This window comes from Salvelinus sp. IW2-2015, linkage group LG7, assembly GCF_002910315.2.
Source record: "Salvelinus sp. IW2-2015 linkage group LG7, ASM291031v2, whole genome shotgun sequence".
NCBI lineage: Eukaryota > Metazoa > Chordata > Actinopteri > Salmoniformes > Salmonidae > Salvelinus > Salvelinus sp. IW2-2015.
Genome location: NC_036847.1, coordinates 2,029,702 through 2,056,632, shown reverse-complemented (window position 1 = coordinate 2,056,632; position 26,931 = coordinate 2,029,702). Strand labels below are relative to the sequence as shown.

The window sequence follows — 26,931 nt, the reverse complement described above, 5'->3', positions numbered from 1 at the left end:
GAGGCTTGATTTCCCCTCCATGCTGCTGATTTCCCCTCACGCCCTAMCCCCTCCCTCCCTTGCCACCCTACCCTGTCATCTGTTTCAGTTACACGAATAAGAGGTGCCTGTAACACATGCAGGGCAAAGCATTCAGCCCCAGTCCCTCAGCCCCAGAGGAGTGTGTGTGTGTGTGTGGGGGGGTGGAAGTGGGAAGTGGAAATTTACAGTCCCGAGTCAGTATCTGGATAGTTGGTCCGCGGCTATGAGGCAGTGCCCAATCTCCACATAGGATTTAATTGTCTTTATCTGAGGGGCGGGCCTCGCTGTCAACTCCACTTCTTGTGAGCTGTGTTGGCATAAAGGCATTCAGTACAGAGGAATGTAGACAGCTGAGAGAGATGCACACTACACATAGCCACACCATGAAGGAAATGTAAGTCCTTGGAATTACTCGACTGGAATTAGAAAATAGCCTTACCTTAATATTTATGTCAAGTGATTATTGAGGTGTTTTGTTGGATGCTTTTTGTTTCAACTGAATAAGCAATTTCATGTAAGTACTTAAAAACCCTTGAATTAAAACATTTTCAATGTCTTTGTTGATGTTTGTGAGTGTGAAAATAGGAATTGAAATTCACAAAGACTATGGATTGCATTCTGTTCTTTCTGTCTGTGTACCTTTTTACAGGATCTTTCTTTGTGTTTGACTGACTATTGGATGCTAAGTTGGACATGTTTCTAACGCTGTGTTTACAGATAATGACAGTGTAGTGTTTTTAGAAGGGCTTGAGAATATCTGGTCATGGGTTCCTGGGTGGGCCACTTGGCCATCCCAAGGACGGTTTGCCTTAAGTCTTACACAACGGCAGACAGCCTCCCAGCACCCAGCAGGTGAAAGCACAGAGAGACAGAGAGACAGAGAGAGAGAGACAGAGAGAGAGAGCTGATCCAGTTATGTAATGAGGTTTGCGAGTGGACGGCGGTTCATGTTGACTTGTCATGTATAACAGAGAGAACCTAGAGTAGTACAGTGCAGAATGAGTCCTGAGCGATGCAGAGGAAAATAAGAGTAGATGGATTGAGTAATGAGGGGCTGTGTTGTTGTAGCTCTAGCATCCTTTTAATAATTGAACAAAATAATAAGCTGTTATTTTACACTTTAAGACAAGTTCCCTTTTTTGTTAGACTCCAAAACAGAAGCACATATTGGTCACTGGTCAATGTTTGCAGCTTTGCRATGCATTTTCATAATGTGGTATTCRTCTGTGAATAACTACAAGGTGTGTAGTTTAAAAGCATCTCTGTTCTGTTTCTCACYCTGCCTGTACAGTTGCTACATGATGTTCCTGTATGGAGTGTTAGTCATGTGACATGGTGAATGAAGATACCTTTTTGAAGATTTATAGCTGCCTTTCAACTGAGAGTAGTTAGGATAGATTGTTCTTTAAACTGGTAATATGTATTGTCCTACTATAAATCAACTTTGAATAATACTGTCACTTTCAGTGGCTAAAAGAGAAACATTTACTAATTGGAGAATCATTTGTTCTCCAGGAATTCTTCTGTGAATCTTTTGGAAACCAAGCACATAGTCGACCGACTCGTAGGCTTTGGTTAGCAACGCAATACCCTATAACAGATTTCCATTGGAGYMARSRRGAGTAAAGRGGAAGCCTTTGATGTTTCTGTTTCTGCCAACTGCATTTCAGTGTGGGACAGCCTCAAAAGGAGAGGAAACTTTACCCCGGTACACTGGTATATCAGCCTCACAATTAATCATATCAGCTTTTTTCATTCTTCCTGTTTTATACAGCGCTATAAATTATATTCCAGCAGTAAGTAGTATTATATWCCATCAATTTGTGTCTTAACATGTCCAAGCAATTTCTTACCTTCTGCCCTGCCATGGGTTGGGTGTTTTACAGCCCTTTGGCACAGGCAGGGAAACGGCATACCTAAGACGCTAATGACAAATCTTGTCTTTCTTGGAAAGGATGTTTACAATATAAACATTCAGTGAACTTRAGCTGTGGGATCTTCCTGGAACCAAGCCAAGCTTTCGGAAAACACAGGGATATCTTCTTCTGTAAATTTGGACTACGTTAGTCCAACTGCTCTAAGCATTAGGCAAATTATTTGAATGTGATTCGGGATATATATCTATGGTGGATATCATGAGTTTGTCAGTGTTATTTAAGATGTTTTTTTATTTTTATGCTCGGTCTGAAAGGCATACAGTATATCATGTTCAAAACATTCCCTTAAAGTATAAAAAATAATACCTAATCAAGATGTTATTAAATATGTTATATTATGCACAAAGAAATTATAGTTGTACAGTATAACTGTGCGCAAGTGAGTAATACCATCAAGAAAAATGATTTTACCATAAGTTATCTAGTCCAACCCAGAGTGATTTTCAATGCAAGATTGAACACAATATCCAAAGTGAAGTAATTTAAAGAGGACTGTGCCGAGGAAGTAGCCATACAGTAACTCCTGTTGCAGTTCTTATAGCTGAATAACTGTATCACACCGTGGCTGACTATACAGCACATGAGACAYCCTTATCATGCTAATGCGCCGTCCTATCTCTGCCTTATCCGGCTCAAGTCTCTCTCTATCTCTCCCCCTTCTTGCCCTCTTCCTGTTCATCTCGCTCTCGCTTTCTCTTTCTCTAACTCTAACTCTTTCGCTATTTTTTTCTCTTTCTCCTCTCTTTTTCCTTCTCCTCGTCCTCTCTACTCTCAACCTCTATAGAATGGCACAGAAAGAGAAGCTACAAAGTCTGAAAGATTTCCACAAGGACACACTGAAGCCTTCGCCAGGGAAGAGCCCAGGCACTCGACCGGAGGATGAGGCAGAGGGCAAGCCCATCCAGAGGGAGAAGTGGGCCAGCAAGTTAGACTTTATCTTGTCCGTGGCCGGAGGCTTTGTCGGTTTAGGGAACGTGTGGCGCTTCCCGTACCTCTGCTATAAGAATGGTGGAGGTAGGCATTCAAATGAACATGGGCCCTTTCTCCATAGAAACAGGTCTTAAAATGGGGGGTCAATCAAGTTAGATATTTTTTTTTCCAGTAACCTTCAAAGAACTCAACTCGGGGACTGCAATTACAGGATTTTGATTTGTGAAATGGCTGTGGGTAGGCACATACTGTAGACCCTGTAGATTAACTGTCTCTCTTTCTCTCCTCCACCCAGGTGCGTTTCTCATCCCCTACACCATCTTCCTGTTTGGTGGAGGCCTGCCGGTGTTCTTCCTGGAGGTGGCTCTGGGCCAGTATACCTCTGAGGGAGGCATCACCTGCTGGGAAAAACTCTGYCCCATCTTCACCGGTGATTCACCACACTTCCTATTGTCCCAATACCATTCTCCCATATTGCCCTTAGACCAGTCATCATCAGGGAAAGTAGGCAGGGAAAGGACGCGGTGTAAGCCTACTTGGGCATGGTGTGATGTACTGTAGGTGGTAACGTCAGAGACGGAGAGAGGAATTAGTGAAGAGCCTAAACACTGCAGAGTTTCCATTAGCGTTGCTTAGGCGGGGCCTGCTCTGTGCCAAGCCTACTCCGTGCCTGCTTAGTGATGTGTCCCATCGTAGAAAAAAATCTAAAATGAAAATGATGTTGCCAGCCCTTGATCTAGCCTTGATGTTCTTCACATCCTGCTTAMGAAAAACTAAATCCAGTGACAATACCCAGCCTGTGGTTGGCATTGTTGTTCTGACTGCTCTTGCATAACTCACTAACAGCATCCAGCAGCACTGATGGTGCTGTCTGTCTATGGGTTGCTAGACTCAGTGTACAGACATTGTGTTCTACTGAGGTGTCCCTCGCTGGGTTCCAATAGGTAATTGGACCAGACTTACTTCATTCATTAGCCGGCTCTGTGATGTGTAAAATACATTATTCAGAATAGCATGAGGAGTAGCCTAGTCCCAGATCTGGATGTGCCTCAGCCAATTTCTCTGACTATGCTTTTGTCTTCATGAGGATTTGACTGAAGCACATAAACCTACTGATCTGGGACCAGGCTAATTGAGGATTGCCTAATCTACATTAGAGACTGGACGTCGTCAAACACCAAACATTGAACACTCACCAAACATTGAGACTGGCCTATTTTTGGCAGGTAAATACATACACACCACGTATTTTCAGCCTTGGGTGTGTAAAGGAATGCTGAGTTCTGTGTTACCATGGAGTAGAGAAGAGCGAGTGCGCCGTAAATGACCTATCGATGGGATCTGTGTGGGTCTGATGAACAGACATTAGCATGATGTTGTTATTGCAGTCCTGGTGTCAAGTTATGGCCCAAAAACGTATCTCCTTCTCAGTCAGGGTCCTGCCATAGATTTTCACTGTAATATACTATAGGAAGACCAGTTCTATCATGCAGACCAGTAAGTAGTGAGACAGCTGAACATAACAAAGCAGCAATAGACCCCCTTCAGATGTTTTAACACTCTAGTGAAGGCTCCCAGCCAWGAGCTGCTATTCCATGAAGCCGGGAGGGACTGGTAGAAAGAGACAGCTGAAGACAAGGGCTGGGAGTGCAGCCGATCTTTAGCAGCTGTTGATGRGCTTGAATAATCAAGGAGTGCTGAGGCAGCTGTCTGTCTGACTGGCAGGGTGTGTGAACTGGCACAAACATGCACGTGTGCGCACRCACACACACTCASAAGTCCGCACACRCRCACACACAGACTACAGAGAGACAGAYKCCCACCGGTGRCCTATAGGTGGCTTCYACTATCCCTCTTAGTCTTTTTTTACACATTCAGAAGGCCTGCCTCACCCACCACACAACCAACCATGGATTCATTTGTCTAACAGTTTGTCTGTGGAATGTGGGGGCTGAGAAGGGAGGAAAGGGGGAAGAGGCGGGAGAGAGGGGGTTACCGGAGGTGACAACAGTCTAATAATAGTTCAGAGGAGTGGAAGAGTACAGGGGATTTCTGTATCTAGGTGGGGACCAATGTCATATCTAAAAATAACATACAAACACTAAGGTCATTATAATTGTAGTTAGTACACTCAAGCCAGGGAAACATCCTCTCTTTGAAATAGGAGCGAGCTGAGTTGTGAACCATCTGAGTCAGTAGATTTGTTTCCATGGGTTATATATAAATCTCCTCAAAAGGCACTAGGTCAGTGTTCACTGAAGTGCTCCAGCTCCATTGTTGGCTTTACATTTTGTCGTTTACAAGGGGATTCAGTGTCACGTACTGTCGCCCCTATGACATTGTTTTGCTAGGGGTTACATTTTTTCTCTTCTCTGTAGGTATTGGCTACGCCTCCATTGTGATCGTCTCTCTCCTGAACATCTACTACATAGTGATTCTAGCCTGGGGACTCTACTACCTATTCCAGTGCTTTCAGCCAGAGCTGCCATGGGCCAAATGCAATCAGCCATGGAACACAGCCCGGTGTGTGGAGGACACATTCCGCAAGAACAAGACCCTGATGCTGGCTGCCAACATCACCAACTTCACCTCCCCCGTCACCGAGTTCTGGGAGTGAGTACTCACTATCCAACAGCTGGGATAACTCTGTTCTGACACACACGCAGACAAACACACACAGAGAAAAGCAGAAAAGCCTACACACAAGCATACACAAATCAATGCACACACATGCAACCACACACACACACACACACACATAAACACACACACACATTCTGTCCACATATACAAGGTCAAAAACAAACTCAAATAAAACAGACAACATGAACACTACAGATACTGTACCTCTTCCTTGTTTGCAGTAAACATATGTTTGGATTGGCTACATTTCCAGAGCAGAAAGCAGAGCAGAAAGCACACTGAACTTGAATAAACTCCCCGTTCAGTCATGAGGTTCATTTTATCTTTAAATTGGATCTTTCACTGCACTATATTTGGATCAATGGGTATTATCGTTTTCCTTTCCTTTTAAAAGTACTGCCAAATATGTGTCCTCTTGGGGAGACACAATCACTTAACTTCAAATCCCAGTTCRCTGTAAAATAATGCTCACTTACATTTGGTCCACACAAAATCCAACAGCTTAGATTATATCTACTTTCTACCACATCCATGGGCCAGACACTGATGAGGTAGAATATCCCACAGAAATATAACACATAGAATGAAAATAACATACTGTCATCTCTTAATATTCTCTCAGGGCACAGCACATTCAGGCCCAGGAGGAGCTAGAGCAGAGGGGGGTTTGTGAAAGCTTAACCTCACCAGATACATTATTTCCCCACCATCAAATCGTCTGTCTATTTGCTTTTCACTGCTTTGATGTTACCGCRGTTGGCATGAAACCTTGGTCAGGACCCACAGGAATTATGAGATGTCACACTTCCCCTACTTAAAAAAAAACGAAAACAATTTACTATACTGTACTGTACCATGCAGGGGTCTACATAGACTTACAGTTCCATCAGAGCCTCTCCCCAAAGACCGTAATTGACCTGTATCCTGTCTGTTCCCTCCCTCCTAAGACGTAACGTGCTGAGCATCTCTTCTGGGATCGACGACATCGGCCCCCTAAAGTGGGACCTAGCCCTGTGTCTCCTGGCAGTATGGATTGTCTGCTTTTTCTGCATCTGGAAGGGAGTCAAGTCCACTGGGAAGGTTTGTAGAAGCTTGCTGTGGTTGTTATCAGTCTTATCAGACTTGTTTGCAGTCTCTAAAAAGAGTGTTTATGCACACACCCAAAAAAGGGAGATTTGATAAGTGGACAGAATCCTTTTTGGGTGGACAGGTTAATGGATTACGTTCAAATGGTGACATAGTTCTGCTGAATGAACGTTACTGCCCCCCAATGAGTCCCACCATCGAAGCTGGCGCAATATGGACTAACCCCTTTCAAACATTGTGTTTTGACCTACAGACATCTGGGTTGTACCATTGGATTAGTCTATTTCTCCTGAATCAGTGTGATTAACAGGGGCTGAGAGAGAGTGGTGTTTGTGAAACAAGTGTGGAACCTGAAGGGACCCGGGAGCCAGGTCTTCTTTACAAACATTTCTGTAGTATCCGAATGGTTTGAGCTACAAATTATTAAAAGCTATCTATGAAAATCGGAGACTCTCACAAACCAGCACATAAAAACACTGTATAGCCTAAAAACATGGTTAAAACTATCATTTTCATATCATGGATGGTTAGTCCTTGCATATATAGCATAGTTTATGGATTTGAGAGTGTTTGTATTTCTCCAGCCCCATCCCTCAGCTTTTTACTGAAACTGTGGCGGGGAAAACGCATTGTTAATGTTTCAATTAAGGATTTGGTGCAGTTCTCTAGTGAGCAAGTTACTTTTGTGCCATTAATATCAACCAAAACTTCTGAAGTGAAGAACAAAATTCTTAGTATTGAAAACAAAAATGATATTGAAAGCAAAACAAACCCAAAAGTATTGACAGTAAAACAAAATATTGCAAAGAAATTWATTGTAAATGGATGCAAAAAAAAWWATCTTTAGTGATTAAAAAAAATATATAACATAATTAAATAAAACACATCCCTCTTTTCTTTTACCTTGGCCTTTGCTTTGGCTGCCTTTTTTCCAGTTGCAACTTTTTGGCCCATTCATTCCAGCAACATAGCACCCTGCATCCCACTGCTGGTTTGCTTTTGAAGCTAAGCTGGGTCAATACTGGTTGGTCCCTGGATGGGACACCAGATATAGCTGGAAGTGGTGAAAAGAAACATGAGGAAAAATAAATGTCACAAAAAATGTAATGAGGGAAAACTGTGTGAAAAATGTACATTAGTATCTTCACACGTGTCCGAAAACCATGTCTGACTGTGAAAATCATATAAACCACGTGTGTTTTTTTGTTGTTGTTAAGGCTGCCCTACGGAGTGGGTAGAAGTTACCCCTAAACTAACCACAGACTGAGGAGCAGATATTTTCTCATCACGATAGTAGATCTGTAGTTGGGGGCAACTTCTACCTAAAGCATCCTCTCCAAGATCCATTCCATTACGGAACCTTTACATCAGCAGATGGAACTATCTCTGTCCCATTGCATCATGGAACCTTGACATCAGCTAATATGTCTCTACCTCTCTTTATCTGTTTTTTCTAGGTGGTGTACATCACAGCAACTTTCCCTTTCGTCATGCTTATCGTGCTGCTGGTGCGTGGAGTGACTCTGCCAGGGGCATCCGAAGGGATCAAATTCTATCTCTACCCCAACCTGACCCGCCTACAGGACCCAGAGGTAGGAGCGAGAACCCAGTATCCTAATCCCCWCCCCTCTACCCATCTTTACTGTCTCCGTACAGTCCCCTCCGCCCACCCCTAATGACCTTATCCCACATCAATGCCTATCTGTTTACTTACACGTCTATCAGGGCCTCTTACTGATATCGCTACATCGCAAAGTCATCTAGACGGCGGGAAAAGGAACCAGTCCACCAGTTAGGTCTTAGGTCTGGTTGACTTATTAGTGGTACTATAATTGAGAGAACATGTGTTCACAATGCAAAAAGCCGCTAGAACTCGCCAATCTTCCAGGTTTATGACATAGATCAATTAGCTCCCTCCTCTGGATTGACGTGACTAACTATGCCTGGCGAACCTGAAAAAGTTCCATGACAATCATTTTGCAACATCATGTGCTTTTGGGGTGTTTTTTATTTCATTCTCCGAGCCAAAAGCTAAGAGTTACTTTTGTTGGATAAATTCGATTTGCAGCATGGCATCCCACGTGTTCTTTTTGATTTCCGATGTTATAACAATAGCCTGTTCAGTTTTGATGGAAATGTTCCTTTTTTATTCCCCCAAAATTGTATTTGCGATCGCAACATGTTTCATCAAGTAGCTATTTGTCTTAGACTCAGAAGCTTAGTTCGTTTTGCATTCAATTAAACGGAGATAGAAAAAGAAATAATCAAATGCTTAATCAAATTAAATGTCAAATCTCATCACATTAGGTTAATCTAACCCAATTATGTCCCAGCAAAGATGAAAAAGGTTGCCAACCAAGTGACCGGAAGTGTATGATGAATGGTGAACTGAACAGACTGGCGTCATGTTGTTGCTGTTGCTGCCTCAGGTGTGGATCGACGCGGGAACCCAGATATTCTTCTCTTACGCCATCTGTCTGGGGGCTATGACGTCACTGGGGAGCTACAACAAGTACAAATACAACTGCTACAGGTGAGTTTCRTTGTCATGGGGACGGGGGATGGCTGTAGTAGGAGTGAGATCAACTCGTGTCAAAGGCGGTTGGTTAAGAAAAAAATGGGAACTTCGGTTCCGTCTGTGTAAATTAACATCCTCCATGATATATGTGTGACATAGGGACTGTTTGCTGTTGGGAGGCCTGAACAGCGGTACCAGTTTTGTGTCTGGCTTCGCAATATTTTCCGTCCTGGGCTTCATGGCACAAGAGCAAGGGGTGRACATTGCCGATGTGGCAGAGTCAGGTACGAGGGTCAAAGGTCAACAGTGAACATAGCGGTGATGGTGGGCACTGCTGAAACGACAATGAACGGCAATGCTGAAATGTAGTGGTATCGTCAATTGCACACTCCTTGAATAAAGGCCTGAAAGAAAGAGACGTGTTGCTTTTTGTACGATGTGTTTTCCACAGTGAATTTGGCCCTGGTTGAGTGTTGTGCCGTGTGTCTGAGCTACTGCTGAACCATGTAACGCGGGGATAAATAAAGAGCCACTCTAATCAACCATACTTATAATCACAGCTGTACTCTATCATCCACAGCCACCTGGGCTCAAAGGCACCAGGTGGGCCAATGTTCCACTCTAGGGTTTCAAATCTATTTATGATATTAGTGTTACATTTTTTTTTTATCATGCCATTCTATATAATTACATTTTACGGTGAGGGGTCATCCATAAGATGTAATGATATAGAATGGCATGATTTTTTAAAAGAAAGATCAATATTATCTATAGATGATAAACCCTAGAGTGGAACATTGGCCCAGCTGGTGCCTTTGACCCCAAGTGTGGCAAGTGTGGATGTATTGAATTAAGAAATTGTCCAGAGGAGTTTCTGTAATGTGCAGTAAGCCAAAATAAGAACATCTTGGGCCTTCTGTTCCAATAAAATTGGTAATTGTTATAATTTGTGTTATAACAACCAGTGCTCACCACCAGTGAAATAGTTGTTGAAGACAAATGTGCTAAGTATTGTAATGTAACTGTATGTTAAGTACTTTACTGTATTGAGCTGTGGATCCCTGAAGTGGACTCTAGCTAGCCCAGCATGATATTATATTCCATGTGGATTTCGAAGGAGATGCGTCTTCTTCAAGCATGCCCACTCTGTTCAGTTCAGTGTTGCTAAACAACAACCTGGTTTAGAGAGAACCTGTTTCCATGTACTTTTACTTTAATTATTACGAATAGAGAATTCTATTGTGCTGTGACTGTTATAGCTATGTTTATGTCAATTGGAATGAAAGAAAAGAAGTGGTTGATCAATGTTTTCTTAAATGCTATAATTCATGCACATTTATTGGAAGAAGATTKAACTTCGAAAATAGGTCATATTTGCGAAAAGGTTACACTAAATGTAAATTGTTGTTGATAACAGTAAATAATAATTACAAAAATCTGTGCAAAAGTTYATTGTGTTATTCTGCCTGGATGGACTTGGCAAGATTTAATGATAGTTTGTTGAGTTGAGTTTGCTGTCATTTTGTATATGTTCAAGTGCCCTTGAAATCCTGTTGAAATAGCTTTTGATCAAACCTCTACCTGCTTTGACAATATTTGTTTAGCCTGTAAACTAATGCAGGAKGCTAGAGTCACACACAGCATATGACCAGTAGCAGATACTTAATGGATAGTTCCTCCACCTACCTATCCAGTCCCTTCATAAGACAAACCTAAAGCATACAGAAAGGTTTACCACTTAGTGTCTTCCAGTACTGTAAATGTAACATTACCATTTGAATGTGTTTAGTTTAACGTTTTTACCCCCCTCMTTACCGTCCAAGCTCAAATTAGATGGATTGGTTCATTCTCTTCTCCGTCTCTCCCCCCTGCCCTCTCTTCACACCTCTAGGTCCTGGCCTGGCCTTCATTGCTTACCCTAAGGCTGTGTCCATGATGCCCATGCCCACGTTCTGGGCCATCCTATTCTTCATCATGCTTCTGCTACTAGGCCTCGACAGTCAGGTCAGTACTAAAGCAGTAACTAGTATACATTTCTATTGGTAATACGGTACTTGGTACATGTCTCTAGTTTCAACGACCCTGCAACAATATATATCTACACTGTACTTACACTATGTAGTTAGTGTATCTACATTGTAGTTACACTATGCCTATGTAGTTACAATGTAAATATATAGGTAGTCGGGACACATACAGTAGTTGTAACGGCTTTCTTCCGTTGATGAAGGAGAGGACCAAAATGCAGCGCGGCTAGTGTTCAACATAATTTAATAAAGATAACAACGTGAACACTACAAGTAACAAAACAATAAATGTGAAAACCGAAACAGTCCTAGCTGGTGCAGAGAAACACAAAGACAGGAAACAATCACCCACAAACAAACAGTGAAAACAGGCAACCTTAATATGGTTCCCAATCAGAGACAATGACAAACACCTGCCTCTGATTGAGAACCATATTAGGCCAAACAACAAACCCAACATAGAAACACAAAACATAGAATGCCCACCCAGCTCACGTCCTGACCAACTAAACAAAGACTAAACAAAGGAAATAAGGTCAGGAACGTGACAGTAGTGTAAAGTATACTGAACAAAAATATAAATGCAACAAGCAACAATTTCAAAGATTTTACTGAGTTACAGTTCATATAGGGAAAACAGTTGAGAACTCTGGACATTACAATGAACTTATAATAAGATACAAAATCCAGACAAGAAAAGCAACCCAGAGTGGAAAACAGTTAAACCATGTCAAAACAGTTGTTACATCTTGAAGGCTTGAACGTAAATAGTAAATCGTTTTTGTAGAAGTATGTGAACCAGTAATAAATCAATTTCTGGAAATAATTTAATAGATAGAACCAAACAGTTTAGTCTCATAGCTTTCTCTTGAGGTGTCCATTGCAGGCCAGACTCCCGAGGTGTTGACTAAGACGAACGGAGGCGAGGCCAGGGAGGCATCAGTGGGGTTCTCTCACTATCACATTTCCTGCTTCCAAGTGTAATTTTACTTTCTGCTAACTCGGTCCTCCTCATGGCCAATGACATCTCAGCCAAACACCAAATACTTATGCTTCAAGTACGGTTATTTCCATTGGCAAGCAGATCAGTGGGAGAGTGAGTGGGCATCATTCTTGACCACACATTTTACACAGATTAGTGGTGCTGAATACAGTATTGTTTCATGGCTCTTATGTACATGCCATAGTTATGAGGAGAGGGCTTGTTAAAGGATGTGGAGAGAAAAATGCTTTCAGTGTATGCTAAATAACAAGGTTTATTTCACTAAATCAGAGAAGTGTGACTCCAGATACATTTGCACGACAACAACAGCACTGCCTATAAATTATTCAGCCAATGGCATTATAACTGGATAAGCCCGAAAAGGAGAGGGTTTCCGTGAAGAAGAGAGAGACAGAGAGAGAGAGAGAGAGAGAGAGAGAGAGAGAGAGAGAGAGAGAGAGAGAGACGTTGTTTTGCATGAAATAGCCAATTGGAGGCCCAGACAGTGTTCCCAAGAGGAGCCTTGTATAAAATGTCTCATTATTGCACAACAGAGACAGCAGTGAATCTTTAGTCTAATCAGTGATTTGAGGAGGAGGAGAAAGTCCATGTATGGAGGCAAACTTTGGTCCCACATTTCAGGCATTTTTCCATATTTGGAACCTGTGTACATGCTCATATAGTATGTGCTCGATTGACAGTTCATTAGGTACACCCATCTAGTACCGGTTTGGACTCCACTGTGCCTACAGAACAGAGAACAGGCTGAATTCTTCAGGGCATGGAAACGTTACTCAATTGGTGTCAAGGGACCTAACCTGTGCCAGGGAAACATTCCCCACACCATTGACACCAGGCAGGATGGGGCCATGGACTCTGGACTCCTCTGCCATCAGCATGATGCAACAGGAACCAGGATTCGTCGAACCAGGCAATGTTTTTCCACTCCTCAATTGTCCACTGTAGTTGCARCTTCTTTTTTTTAGCTGATAGGAGTGGAACCCGGTGTGGTCGTCTGCTGCAACAGCCCATCCGTGACAAGGACTGATGAGTTGTGCGTTCTGAGTTGAAGTTCTGCACACCACTGTTGTACTGCGCTATTATTTGCCTGTTTTTGTCCCGCTTGCACAATTCTAGCCATTCTCCTTTGACCTCTCATCAACAAGCTGTTTTTGCCCACAGGACYGCCGCTGACTAKATGTTTTTTGTTTGACGCACCATTCTCTGTAAACCCTAGACACTGTCGTGGGTGAAAAGCCCAGGAGACTGGCCATTTCTGAGATACTGGAACCAGCGTGCCTGGCACCGATGATGATACCACGCTCAAAGTTGCCCATTCCAATGTTCAATCGAACAGTAACTGAAWGGCTCGATGCCTGTCGGCCTGCTTTATATAGAAAGCCCCGGTCCTGTGACTCACTGTCTGTAGAAGWTAACCATTTTCGTGAACGGGGTGGTGTACCTAATAAACTGGCCAACTGAGTGTAGGCTGTTACTTTATAATGTATTTAGCATTCATAAGGCCTAAAAGCAATACCAATTACAATGGTAATGGCCATCAGCGTTCTGGTAGGACACTATGGTTAATGGCTTTCTTTATGTCTCCCCAGTTTGTCGAAGTGGAAGGACAGATCACCTCCCTGGTGGATCTGTATCCATCCGTCCTAAGGATCGGTTACCGCCGTGAGATCTTTATAGCTGTGATGTGTTGCATAAGCTATCTTCTGGGACTTACCATGGTAACAAAAGTAAGTACACTTCAGTGTACCTTTATGCACTACAGGTTGTTCTTACCTTACAATTATTGTATTAGTCCTTGACATACTATATTTTCTGGGACCATTGTAATGAAAGTAAGTTCACCTACAGCAACAGKTCCATAATTATTGTCACCCTTGATAAAGATGAACAGAAAATACTGTGTAAAATAAATAATTCAAATACCGAGTTATGTTGTATGCTAAAACAAAATGGGCAAATAATATTATTATACACTAATACAATTGCTCAGAGAAAGAGGTTTTATTTAAGTAATAAAGCAATTATATTYGTGTCGTTATCCTAGCAGGGGAGGGTGGTAGATTGAAAACAGGGGTGCCAATCATTTTGAACCCTATCTTACTTGTTGAACGAAATCTCTTTCTCTGAGCAATTGTATTAGTATAAAATCATATTMTTTTCCAATTTTRTTGTGCATACTGTACWATTTAGCTCAATATTTGTATTATTTATTACTATATTTTTTGCTCGTCTTTATCAAGGGTGCCAATAATAATGGACCTGACAGTATATAAAAGACCTTGAGATTCTATCATTGCAATTCAGGTTAGTGTACAAAATAGACAACACATGACTTTTTCCACATGCTTTGCCGTTGTCACACTTTTGCAACCAAATAGCGGTTCGACTACCGAGCTCTCATAGCACATCCTGTGTGTTTCGCATCATGAATGGAACAATTTGGAATGTCATTTTCCAGTTAGCAGTTCACTTTTACTTCAATAACATCTCATCACCTGTGGAACTCTCCTTTCATTGGCCCAGTGCCAGCATTCTTATGAGTCAACCACTTTTTCCTATCCATGTCCAACCCCATCTCTCTCYGTCTTTCAGGAAACTAACTTTCCCTATCTTCATTCTTTTCAGGGTGGCATGTATGTGTTTCAACTCTTCGACTACTATGCAGCCAGCGGTGTGTGCCTTTTGTGGGTTGCATTCTTTGAATGTATTGCTGTAGCCTGGGTTTATGGTAAGTGTGTACCTTTTTGGCCATATAAAGTGTTTAGCCTACATTTAGGAACAAACGTTATGAGTCTGTTTTTAAAGGGGAAAACAGCAGCGACGCATGAGTTATGGCCTCGCTTGGAGTATACAATACCCTTGCTGTTCCTTTTCACRCTTATCGTAAAACACTTGAATTGGCTTCCACGTATGTCCCATTGGCTTCTATGGACTTCTATTGAAGACAAATTAAGAACTAATGCCACCTTTATAAGGAAGAGGTGAACAGGAGCACAGCAACCCACATGCCTTTTCTAGAGGTGTTGTTAACAGCGCTGTGACGGACGTTGCTATTATTAAGAGAGCAAGCATGCTGGTTTTGTAAATAATTGTTTTGTAACGGTTAACAGTAASCTAAAGAGAGATTGTTCATGCCATATGACTTCATGGTGATGAGGGTGTTTATAGAGGCGATGATGGCGTCACACCCTGTACTGTAGCTCTTCTCGTGGTCTAGAGATGGATACTGATTCTGTTTTATAGTTGATAGTGAGATGTCACCCTGTTTTACCTTGAGAAAATGCACAGGTCTTATATGATGGTTAACTTCGCTGCATAGGAGACTAGGGGTGTGTCGCTAACAACAAGTATGTTCTTCTGTATTGTTGACAGGCGCTGATAATTTCTATGATGCAATTGAAGACATGATTGGCTACCGACCTAACCCGTGGATGAAATGGAGCTGGACCTTTATCACTCCCGTCCTCTGTGCGGTGAGTATTCAACAGCCCAACACTCTTAGTGTGTGTTCAACAGCCTTCCACTGTCACAAAGTGTTAAACAGCCCAACACTGTTAGTGTGTGTTCAACAGCCTTCCACTGTTACAAAGTGTTAAACAGCCCAACACTGTTGTGCTGTGGTTTTGAAAACATGAGGAACCTCTTGGATCAGASTGAAGACGTACCGTGAAATAAGCGATCATGTCCTAAACCATTTTTCTTGTTGTTCCCAGGGTTGCTTTATCTTCTCATTGGTGAAGTACAAGCCCCTGACCTATAACAAGGTGTATGAGTACCCAGACTGGTCTATTGGCCTGGGCTGGTCTCTGGCCCTCGCCTCCATGATCTGCATCCCCATGGTAATGGTCATCAAGATCCTCCAGTCCGACGGACCGCTTATAGAGGTACGCAAACACAAAAGAAAATGATGCTAGATAGCTTCTAGTTGTATGAATACAAACACTGACGCATTGTGGTAACGGCATGCAGTATGCAATTGCGTAACTTGTATTATATTGCACACATGATATAAGCCGTCTACATGATGCAGTATACCATGTCATGTGATTTTATGGCATGGTACAAGGATTTCTACAGAGTGGCCTTTTTATCATTGCGTTATTTTCATGCCATGTGGGTCATTTGACATTCTCCTCTACACCCCACAGAGGATTAAGGCAGTGGCGGCCCCAGTAAAGGGAGGTGCGAGTTCTCGCCCCAAAGAGTACAGCGTGAAGGGCAGCGAGCTTACCCAGCCTCTGAACCCCAATGGGGACAACATCCTGATCAAGCCCACCCACACCATTGTAGAAACAATGATGTGAGCACTCTCTGTGAGAGGAAATACTGATTGGCGTGCTGTCTAGGTTATTATCATTTATTTGCTAACTTTGATAGTGGTAGAACCAGGTTTACATTGTTCTATATATCCGCACTAGGAATATTCTGGTTTGGTTTCTATGATAATGATTAAGAGTTTTATATATATATATACATTGTATATATTGCTGTTGGGTTGTTTTTTATCTTGGTAATTTTTTATCATATTGTTGTTGTTACCGTTTTTGTTGGCGATGTCAGTTTGGGCAGTATTTTGACCTACCTTTCTGTTGATTGTGGAACATTTTCACTCAACAAAAATACAGTAAACTGAATGTGTAACTAATCGTGTAACATGTTAGGTAGCAAATTATTAAGATAATATCCTTACGTTATTGTGGCAGTAGCCTTGTCTGAGGTCATTTGTAATCTGTTGTCGACGCCATTTGTTGTGAGATGCAACTGACTGAACCTTCTCTGCGCTAGCGGCGGACGCCAGCCACTCACACCTGCTGGTAGAGTAGCCATCTGTACCACCTAGGCTGAACGAGCGTTGGGCCATTAACCGAAAGGTCGTTGGCTCGAATCCCTGAGCTGACTAAGTGAAAAATCTCTCAGYGTGCCCTTAAGCAAGGCACTTAACTCTAATTGCTCCTGTAAGTCACTCTGGATAAGACCTAAATTACWMAMATATAAATGTAACATGCAGTGTAGATATAGTAGTTCATAGGTACGTCCTTATGGTTACTATGGCCCTGCCCAAATACTGTACAAAATGTTCCCGGAAGGATCATGTGTTCTTAAAAGGGAGGTGAGAAAGTGAAGGAGAAAAGGGAAGAAGCATTTTAAGAGTATTTGTACATTGCCTAAGATCGTCACAGTCAGTCCCAGTGCATTTATGGAAACCTCTTTTTGCACTTCATACGTTGAGTTTCACCTTTATTTTAGTGATCTGTTATGAGAATTGTCACAAGACCCTGCAGTTACATTTGCAACATTCATTTCAAAATAAACCCCTATATAGCTTCAAACCTTTTTGATATTGTTCATATCTATCCGTTCAAACATGAGCATTATACTCTCACTCACTTGCTATAAATATAAAAACGAAAATAAAGGTGGAACATTGTCAATACAACATTCTGTCTCTCTATGACTAAACCTGTGATAGTTGTGAGAACCATCATTTAATTGTAGCAAAAAATATAACCTTAACAAAATGATTTAAATGTTTTGAAATAATAGTTCTTTCTCCAGTGATCTCATTTTAATCGCAGTAATGGTCAGTAAATAACTACATTATTATCTACATATACATACAACATTTCCATCAGACTCAATTGTATTTTAGTATTTTACTTGTTTGTGAATCACGTATGCCTTTTTGTATTAACAATTTTATACTGTCATTGATGACCCATTTCTTCTGAATACAGTCAACAATTCATATTTAATATTAAATGTTATGAGCCCAAATGAAATTTGTAGTGTGCAATATTCATCAAATAAAATGGTCTTTTACCACTCAAATTATTTCAGTTTGAAAACCGATGTAAAAATACTAAACATGATATGTGACCAACATACAAAATTTGAACGTCTAAAGTTAAATTGAGATTCCTTAACCCAAAGCATGTACATGAAAATCCTCAGTACAGTGTTTGGTCAACAAAATTCCTTGTCCAGAAGGCAATAAAAAATTGTAAAAAAAATACCTGTTGGAAAATAAAGTGTATTTTTGTCTAACATCCATCCCCCTTTGAGATGCACCTTGCACCATCTCTTCCTAGATTGAAAATAAACATATTTTTCTTTACATGTCTTGGAGTGAATTATTCATTTGTTCTGTGAGAGCATTTAAGGGCCTACTGGCCTGTTTCATCTGGCCTGCTTCTTCCTCATAAAGACAGCTACAGTATAAAAACACCCCACAAAAAAATACTATAGTATATTATGGTATAAATACCCTAGTWTTCACTGTAGTGTTTTTGCAGACTTTACTATAGACTAACGTTTGCAAAAACACTACAGTGAATACTRTAGTATTTACTGTAGAATTTATAGTTAACTATAGTATAAATATTGTAGTAAAAGAAAACTGTAAAATATACTATTGTAATTCATGTGGTGTTTTAGCAGATTGTAGTATACTGTAGTATATACTGTAGTGTCTTTGCTGAATACAGTATACTGTAGTATTTACTGTAGTGTTTTTGCAGAATGCAGTATACTGTGGTATTTACTGTAGTGTTTTTGCTGACATTAATGTAGGTATTCACTATTGTTTTTTGGTTTTATTATCTTTGACATAGAAGCGGAGGCTTTCTCCTTGAGGAAACTAAAATAGCACATTTTCCATAACCTGTAGGTAGGTAGGACTGGGAAGGATATGGATAGATAAAGAGCTTCTGCTCTTTTGAATAACATGTACAGAACACATTATATGGTCTATACTTACCATGTATACCCACTTATGGGTGGCAAAATTTGGATATGGGCGAGGGGAACGGGCAGGGTATATGAAATACTGTAGTATTTACAATAGTTTAAAAATGGTAGTGTTTTTGTGGACTGTAGTGTTTTCGGACATTACTGCAGTATTTACTATAGCATTCTACAGTATACTACAAAATTATACATGATCGAGGGATAGTAGTGTGTAGTATAGTAKTCKACAGTGTACCACATAATTCGATAGTAATGTAATGTAATATGGTAAACTGTAATATTTTTTCATGTGACTACACACATTCACTTCCAACATGATACAAGGTATTTTCTACATTCATCCATATTCATAATACAACCAATATTTACATATTGACTGTGACTTAAAACAAGTGCATTAAAATAAGGAGGCTTAAATAACCACACAATAAAAGTGTAGCTTGTGTAATTATCTAAATAATGTTGGTGTGAAGAGTAGACTAATACTTCATTTTAGCAATCACAGAGTGAATAAAATATTATTGCCTGTAATACTGACACCCAAATTTGAATAAACTGTATTCACACACCCCATCAAAATGACAACTCACAGACCACTTACGCCTGGCCACAACGGCGACCCAACCAAATTCACATAGAAATGTGTTATAGATATCATTCTCGTTGAAAGCAAGTCTAAGAAGCGATAGATCTGTTCTATGTCCACTATTTCTATGCTTCCCATACTGAAGTATGGGTTTTCCATATTTTACTTTAAACAGCTTCAAACAGCTGAAAATACAATATTATTGGTTATGGAAAATATATTTCACAGTGGTTTAGATGGTACAATGACTCAACACTATACTTRCTTGTTTTGTCACAAACTGAAATTTAACTTCCAACAGATTAGAAACAGAGACGTCATGCCTATTGAAACGTGCCTCCATTAGTTKAATCCATGTAGTGTTAGCCAAAATGGACATTTTAGCGTCACCTTAAAGGTACAAGGTGACACCTTGGAATGGCAGACAGAGACATTGAACAGTTGAGAAGTCCCTCTGGTGTTGGGGAAAACTCTGACCCTGTCACCAGGGCAGGAACATGTGCGTTTAGTGAAATTTGTGATGAGTTACCTTGAGTAATCTAATACCTGATTAATACTGAAAGGAATATAGCATCACTGCTCATCTTCCCGTCACCTTCATTATCAATACTGTTTTGTTGAGCAAGTGCTGCTTCAATGAATCACAATACAACTTGCACTTCACCCCCCAAAATAGCCAATTATAATTATTTGAGCTTGAATCTTCCTTTGCCCCCTTGCTTCGGCCTTACATTGACACAGGGGKGTCAAAGATAGTCTTTTCAATCCGTCCCACAGGTGGCTAGTTAAAAAACATATACCTTGTGGAAGTGATAACAGACCTATTGTATATAGTCTCTTCACTMTATCCAGCTTGCTAAAAGTCCTCAAAATGAAATCAAGAAAGTCAGGGCGCACCGAAAATGTTGAAATCGATGGACAGAGGACTAACTTTTGCAAATTTCTAAAGCRAGGAAATATAATATAATACATTAGTTTGACAAACCTGCATTGACATTTCTGGTAAATGATCCTAGGTGTCCCTTCTAGGCAGGTGAAAACCATGTTGACACCTCACCCACAAAGACGTGATGGTCACATCTACAGAGAAGTGAGGGTGGCGGGACTGAGACCATTGTAGATTTATGGCCAGCTTGTTACCTGGGATCGACAGTGTTAGGGGAGGCTGGCCAAATCTGGCTGGAGCAAGGTCTTTCTTGGTAGAAATATGCATGAAATCATGATTTAACTAWATGTTTCAGGACATGTTCTTTCTGCAAACCTTCCTTTGCTTAATGTCCAAAGGTAGACTGGGCAAAGATAAATGGCTATCATAGAAGAATTCAAGAAAGAAAAAAGACTTTCCTCAGATCTTTATTTTCATAAAAAGCAGGAAAAACATCTCTCACTCAAGAATCCAATAACATCTTACAAACCAATTTCCTTCAGCCCCCCCACCACTTAAATAGCTATGCTTGGATGCAGCTGGGGGACAATGTAAACAGAAGAACTGTACAGAAAACAGATACTGCACTAAGTCACATCTTACATACAAAACCACATATGCAGAACGTCAGTTCAAATAAAAACACTGTACTTAGGAAGGGAGACCATGTTGTACAGACTTTACTGAATAAAACTCAGAACCACCTCAAATAAAACAAAATAGAACCAAAAATAGGTATCTGTATCAAATGTATGACAGTTTGAGAGCAACATAAAAAACATTCTCAAAACATGTTTCCTCTCTGAGGATTAAAAAGCAGTGAGTTRAGTCCTGAACGGGACAGCATGACTCTGTCTCACATCTCTTCCCCAGCCATTACATGACAAGAAACAAATCGTATTTCCACTGAGGCAACTTGGTAAGCAGGCCAGGGCGAGACGTGTTACGTAAGAGCTTTATAAAAACATAATGGCATGATTAAATGGGAACAGCTCTGGAGAAGGTTCTGTCTGACTGAGCAGGACAGAAGATGGCAATTGTTCAGCAGAGAAAAGCTTTAAAATTCCCCCTTGTGAACAATGCAAGCTTTCTATGGGTGGGACATTAAATCCTATAGCTACATGTTTATGCTTACCATGATGGGAGGGAGAAACAGCCATGGAAGCTGGGGGAAATACTCTCTAATCCAAGTCCATACCCTATGGAGTGTTGAGGGCTAATATTCAGCAGATACATTAAAATGGGTTTAAAAGGTTAAAATGGAAATCCTTCATCATCTCAATTGAAAGGTATTTCGTTCCACATTTGTCAGGGGATGTGATTCACTTATGAGGGTTTTTGTAGAGAAACCACTGTACACCTGAGAGTTGATACTGTACACCTGAGAGTTGATACTGTACNNNNAGTACCTCTGGTGTAATGCCTTCTGAAACATGTTTGCATAGGACTAAAGCCATGAGGTTTTTCTAGTCAGGAAAAACCCCTGGCCTCACAAGATATGCTGATATTGAGGGTACAATTTTAAAGAGGTGTAGGAGAAAAGTGAGCTCCCGGAACATAATCAGAATACTATGTTTTAATGACAAGGAACACTCCTTTAGAGTGTGACAAAGCTTTTCAAAAACAAAGACTGTGACATTATCACCATTAGTTGTATAATACATTTAAATATTGAGTGATAAAGCATGTCAATTCTAGTGCACGGATCTGATTTAGGTGACCTACTAGTGCATACAAGCACAAACGGTGTGTGGTTTGGTTTCAGAAATATGGTGAACTCGATTACGTAAAACCATTGACAAGAACCTTGAAACAAAAACGCTGATCCCAAAAAGTAATGAATGACAATTGTCTGCTCAGTCTATCCAGTAGCTAATAACATGGTGTGAGAAATGTAACAAGAGAAAGAAACATTCTGCAACAACAAAGGAGTGATAAAAAMAGGCCTTGGTAAGTATTTGTCTTCACGTGACGGCCATAAAACTTGGACCCAAATCAATTTTCACAAACATTTTAGACTTTAGGACAGAGAGTGGGGTATCTAAAATAGAAATGTCTGCAATACTTGGCAAGTAACAGTGAATGCCAGCTTAGTATTCTACCTATTTTGTGGCGCTAACAGTGAGGGGGGCTGGCTGGCCAGGCCGGGCTGAAGGGAAGGAAAGGGCAGCCAGCCAAGACATGGCTAAAATAATAGTGCAGCACAGCATGCCTGGACTCCTCGAACACCCACATGTGCGCACGTTCGTGTGTCAAATGTGTGTGTACGTGCAACTCCACCATTCCCCAGCAAGAGGTCACAGAGTGTCACAATTGCACACATTTCATTTTTCTTTTTGTTGAACAAAAASAAAAAAAACACTGTGGTGGTGCTGTATCCCGAACACACCTTCTCTGAGAGGGAAGTGGGTGTTTGTTTCTCTGGGATTTCTGTCGAGTTGAGCAGGCTGAGTCAGACGCTGTTACCTAACTACATGTGGTTCTGCCCGAACAGCCCCAGAAGCCTGACTGAGCCTTCTCCGCTCTAGATCACATGAATACACTGACTAACATTGGTCACAGCAAATGTATGTGTGTGGGAGTGTGAATTAGTGACTGACTGTGTGTTTATTCACATACACATGTATTCTCACAAGTGAATGTGATTCTGTGTGTATGTACAAGAGATATAACAAAACAAAACCAGCGCGTGAGACGTGCAGTGCCTACATGTCACATGGTATAATGTGTAACACCATTTGAATGTGCTATTATCCATTACCTCCCCCTGGACCTTTGTCACAGGGCGATACTATTGGTCCTATAATGTAGGAAGCTGAACAGGGAGTCAGAAGGGTCCTCGCAGTCCTGAGGTGGCCCATTATCTGCCTGTGCCAGGGAGTTTCTGCTGATGACCAGGTCCAAGCTGTCTCCTGCTTCAGTGATGAGAGAAACAGCCAGGCAGCAGTCAAAGTCTCTGGTCCTCGCTCTGTTCACCTGGGACAGGAGCGTTCAGTTCAACATAACAAAGACACACAGTATTAATAGCAAATTAATTCAAAATGTTAGTTGAACAAATGTGTGTACCTGCAGAATGCGGTCATAGGGTTTCAACCCGACCTGGTTGGCAGGACCATCTGGTCGGATCATGTTGACGTAGATGCCTTTCTCCAGGAATCCATCTGACACACTGAAGCCAAAGTCTCCACGGTCTGGGTCCTTCCTCAGGGTCACCTATAGAACAGACAGTAAGGCACATTCACTTGATCCGTGTAAGTTGCCAAGCTCTCCGTTGGGTCCGGGAACAGTGCGGGGTGTACATTTACTTAAACTCTGAGCGTTATGGCGCTGACCCCCAAGGCCTAGCTCTCCGTAACCCTCACAACAACGCCTCCGTTGAAAAATAATGGCTCGCTCGGCGCAATGCCATTCTTGCGGAAGTCATGAGAATTGGGCTTTACAGGTCACATATCGCCACAGGCTAATAAGTGAGTTACGATATGGTTTAGCAATGTCAATGACGCAGATTAGCTATGGAACTGCATTCAAACACGTTGGCTGTCAGAGGAAATTATACCAATATCAACAATCACTCAATTACAGGAGGTTGGTGGCATCTTAACTGGGGAGGACGGGCTTGGGGTAATGGCTGGAGCGGAATTGACGGAATGCTATCAAACACAGCAAACACATAGTGTCCTTGTGTTTGATGCCATTCCATTCCAGCAATTATCATGAGCCGTCCTCCCCTCAGCAGCCTCCGGTGTATTCCACCTGCAATTCATGTTTGTTTTTAAAGGCGTGGTTAGATTCAGTTACTAAGTGCTTGTGCCCTTATTCAATCCCACTTCCTAAAGCAACRGTACACCGCAGCACAATAGAACAGACTGTACTGTACATGCAGTGGGGTCACGGCATGTGGCGAGGGGACAATAGCGCTCACAACACCAGGAGATAGTGCACTACATTATAATGAGCAGGTTCAGTGTGCAGTGTTATGTTCGTTATCTATTATCCCACACACTGCAAGTCCTGACTGGCCTGGCATTGACTGAGTCCAGTTACACTCCAGTGATGGGCAGGGTAGCCTGAGGTTCAGTTAGTGAAGGGTGAGGCTCAGGGTAAGATATGAATTGAACCCAACAGGCATGTTCTCCCTGTGCCATATTATACAACGGGTGGTTCTCATCCTGAAGGCTGATTGGTTAAAAACCGCATTCCAGCCGGTGTCGATTCCACAAGTTACCACTAGCTAAATCTATGATGTTAAAATGCCTATTTACTCTGTTCCATCTGACTGCGGCAATCCACTGTCTCATCAGCTCAGCCAGGTAATTTATACACTTGAACGAATCTCCACTGTCTCATCAGCTCAGCCAGGTAATTTATACACTTTATACACTCCACTATAAAAAGCATCTAGACATTATCTCACATTTCTTTTAGACTAACATTTCGTTTTCAACAGCGGAGATTCGTATAAACCTTGCTGTCTGTCTCTCCGACATCTGCATCATTGTTTCAATATTCAAATTCCGATCTCCAACTGTCCCATAGTAATGAAAGTGTCGGGAGTCGGGACGAGACAGACAGGCTGCGTTTCTCAGCCAGTTGAAATCATGAATCAGCTGGCATCATATTTATGGATATAAACAAAGAAATATCAATTGAAAAACGAAGTGCAGCTAGTTTGCAGTCTATCCAGCTTCTGTTTAAAATGATTGTGTTAGCTGTGTTGTTGGCTGTGTTGTTGGCTGTATTGTTGGCTAGCTCCTCTGTTGTTGGCTAGCTCCTCTGAACAACTGTGTCCTGACTAAATCGCGCCTCATTAGCTCATTGTTATGGACGTATCCAAATAAATGTCACTAGAAAACAGATTAAACAAATGCAGCTACTGTTATAATTCTGGCTGCACTGTTTGACGCGATTAAGATAGCCGTAGTTGGCTAGCTAGAAAGTGATAAGAACGTTGCCAGCCAGTATGGCAATGGAACATCTAGAGCGAACGACTGGGTCGCGTCCATAGATACAGAACTAAAAGCATGAACGACTAGGTCGCGCCTCTAGCAACCGAACTGATAGAAAGAACAACCAGCCGGCTTGGGTAGAAACCCTAGATTTGTGTCGGGAGTATATATGGTGGAAGGATGAAAAAGTATGACTAAATTCATCAAAATAACATTTATGAAAGTATGTCAATCATTATGTGAATATGTTGGTAACCAGTATGAAAGTGATAATGTCCTCGAAGCCGGTGTTTGGAGGATATGTGTGCACGGTTTTGACTTTGTTTCAGGCTTAACAATACCTGTTCCAATATATCTTCCAAACACCGGCTTCAAGGGCATTATCACATAAATGTGGAGCAGGGTCAGGCTACAGTTCACTGATCAATAGCTTTACAGGGTTGTCTGCATACTSGGTCGATCATATGGTAGCTATTCATGCYTTAAGCATGGATTGGATTGGAAATCAAATCCACATCATTCCCCACGGACCAGGGGTTGATATCAGTTTGCATTTCAAGTCAGTAAGTTCATGAAGTGGACTGAAAATCCAATAATTTGTCAATCCATGAAAAGGAACTGAATTGAGATGCCCCCTCCCACCCTGCTATGCACCTTCAGTAGTTCCAGGGCTGTCTCCTGGGTCTCTCCTCTCCCTCTGGGGGGTGTGTCCCTGGTCCTGTTGGACCTCTGCAGGTTGCCTTTGGTTTTGGGCTCGTCATGGATGGGACCCCTCTTCACAGGACTGATTSTGCTCTGTAGCACTGAGTCTTCCTGGGACGCCAGATACAGGCTAAGAGTGCTGCCTGTCATGGACGCCTGGGAGAAAACAAAATGATGGGCATGTGAAGGAAATAACTTAATATATTGCACGCACGTACCTATCCACACACAGCTTGACTGAATAGAAAAAGTGGCAGCAGGTGTCTGGACTGTCTAGACAATCAGACTTTTGTATTGCTTCATTTAGTAGCAGATTGAAACAGATGGGAGGGAGATGTAGCCTACCTCCAGGTCCCTAAGTATCTCTGATTGGCCGCAGGTCTCTAGGTCCTGCAGGGCCTGGGACCAGAAGGTGTTCTCCTGGTTCAGGGTGCCATGGCAACGAGGGGGGCTGGCGTATCTATGACAACGCAGTAACCAGAACATGAGAGGAGCCTTGCTGTTCTGGGACTGGGGATGCCTGCTTCTGGTTTGAAACGGGTGTGGCCTGCAAAGCAGTGGGGGTAACGCAGGCATTGCACTGCGTCGCGGAGAGGTCCTTTAAAAACCTTTCAGGCCTCAGGGAGGGCAAGCGTTAACTCTCTCACTATCACAGTAGAAGGCGCAAAACAGTGTATTCCATTAGAACAGACAGAGCCTTCATGCAGATAGTTCACAGTTTAAAAGTTAGGCCACACAAAAAGCCTTTAAGAGATGACCATTTGTGGCAGTGAAGGTCACAAGTTGAGAAAAAAATCTAGTGATGAGTCAAGAGTGAGGCAAMAGACAAGGAACAGGTGTGTGTCTATTTGGGCCTTTGG

The 26,931-nt window shown here is 41.7% G+C and overlaps 2 protein-coding genes across 3 annotated transcripts in view; one reads left to right on the top strand and one right to left on the bottom strand.

The window, feature by feature from the left end:
• Positions 1-209: 209 nt before the first annotated feature.
• LOC111966189 (sodium- and chloride-dependent taurine transporter-like) lies at positions 210-18,280 on the top strand. Of its 2 annotated transcripts, none has more exons than XM_023990633.3 (14): positions 210-415; positions 2,743-2,972; positions 3,184-3,318; positions 5,267-5,501; positions 6,479-6,611; positions 8,075-8,209; positions 9,047-9,150; positions 9,295-9,419; positions 11,027-11,139; positions 13,755-13,892; positions 14,791-14,893; positions 15,538-15,638; positions 15,879-16,049; positions 16,314-18,280. In XM_023990633.3, exons 1-14 carry the CDS (start codon positions 381-383, stop codon positions 16,467-16,469), a joined length of 1,914 nt encoding a protein of 637 aa, XP_023846401.1. In that variant the 5' UTR covers positions 210-380; the 3' UTR covers positions 16,470-18,280. The 2 variants fall into 2 exon arrangements, with proteins under 2 accessions (XP_023846401.1, XP_023846402.1); XM_023990634.3 differs by having other exon boundaries at positions 210-535.
• Positions 18,281-20,835: 2,555 nt separating this feature from the next.
• The window catches only part of LOC111966879 (glutamate receptor-interacting protein 2-like), a 36,068-nt gene continuing 29,972 nt past the window's right edge, over positions 20,836-26,931 (bottom strand). The window contains exons 19-22 of the mRNA XM_023991834.2: positions 26,417-26,531; positions 26,024-26,227; positions 23,490-23,636; positions 20,836-23,399 (exon numbers count right to left, since the gene is read on the bottom strand). Of these exons, the coding sequence (XP_023847602.2) occupies positions 23,202-23,399; positions 23,490-23,636; positions 26,024-26,227; positions 26,417-26,531 (664 nt within the window). The 3' untranslated portion in view covers positions 20,836-23,201. The remainder of the gene's footprint in view (positions 23,400-23,489; positions 23,637-26,023; positions 26,228-26,416; positions 26,532-26,931) is intronic.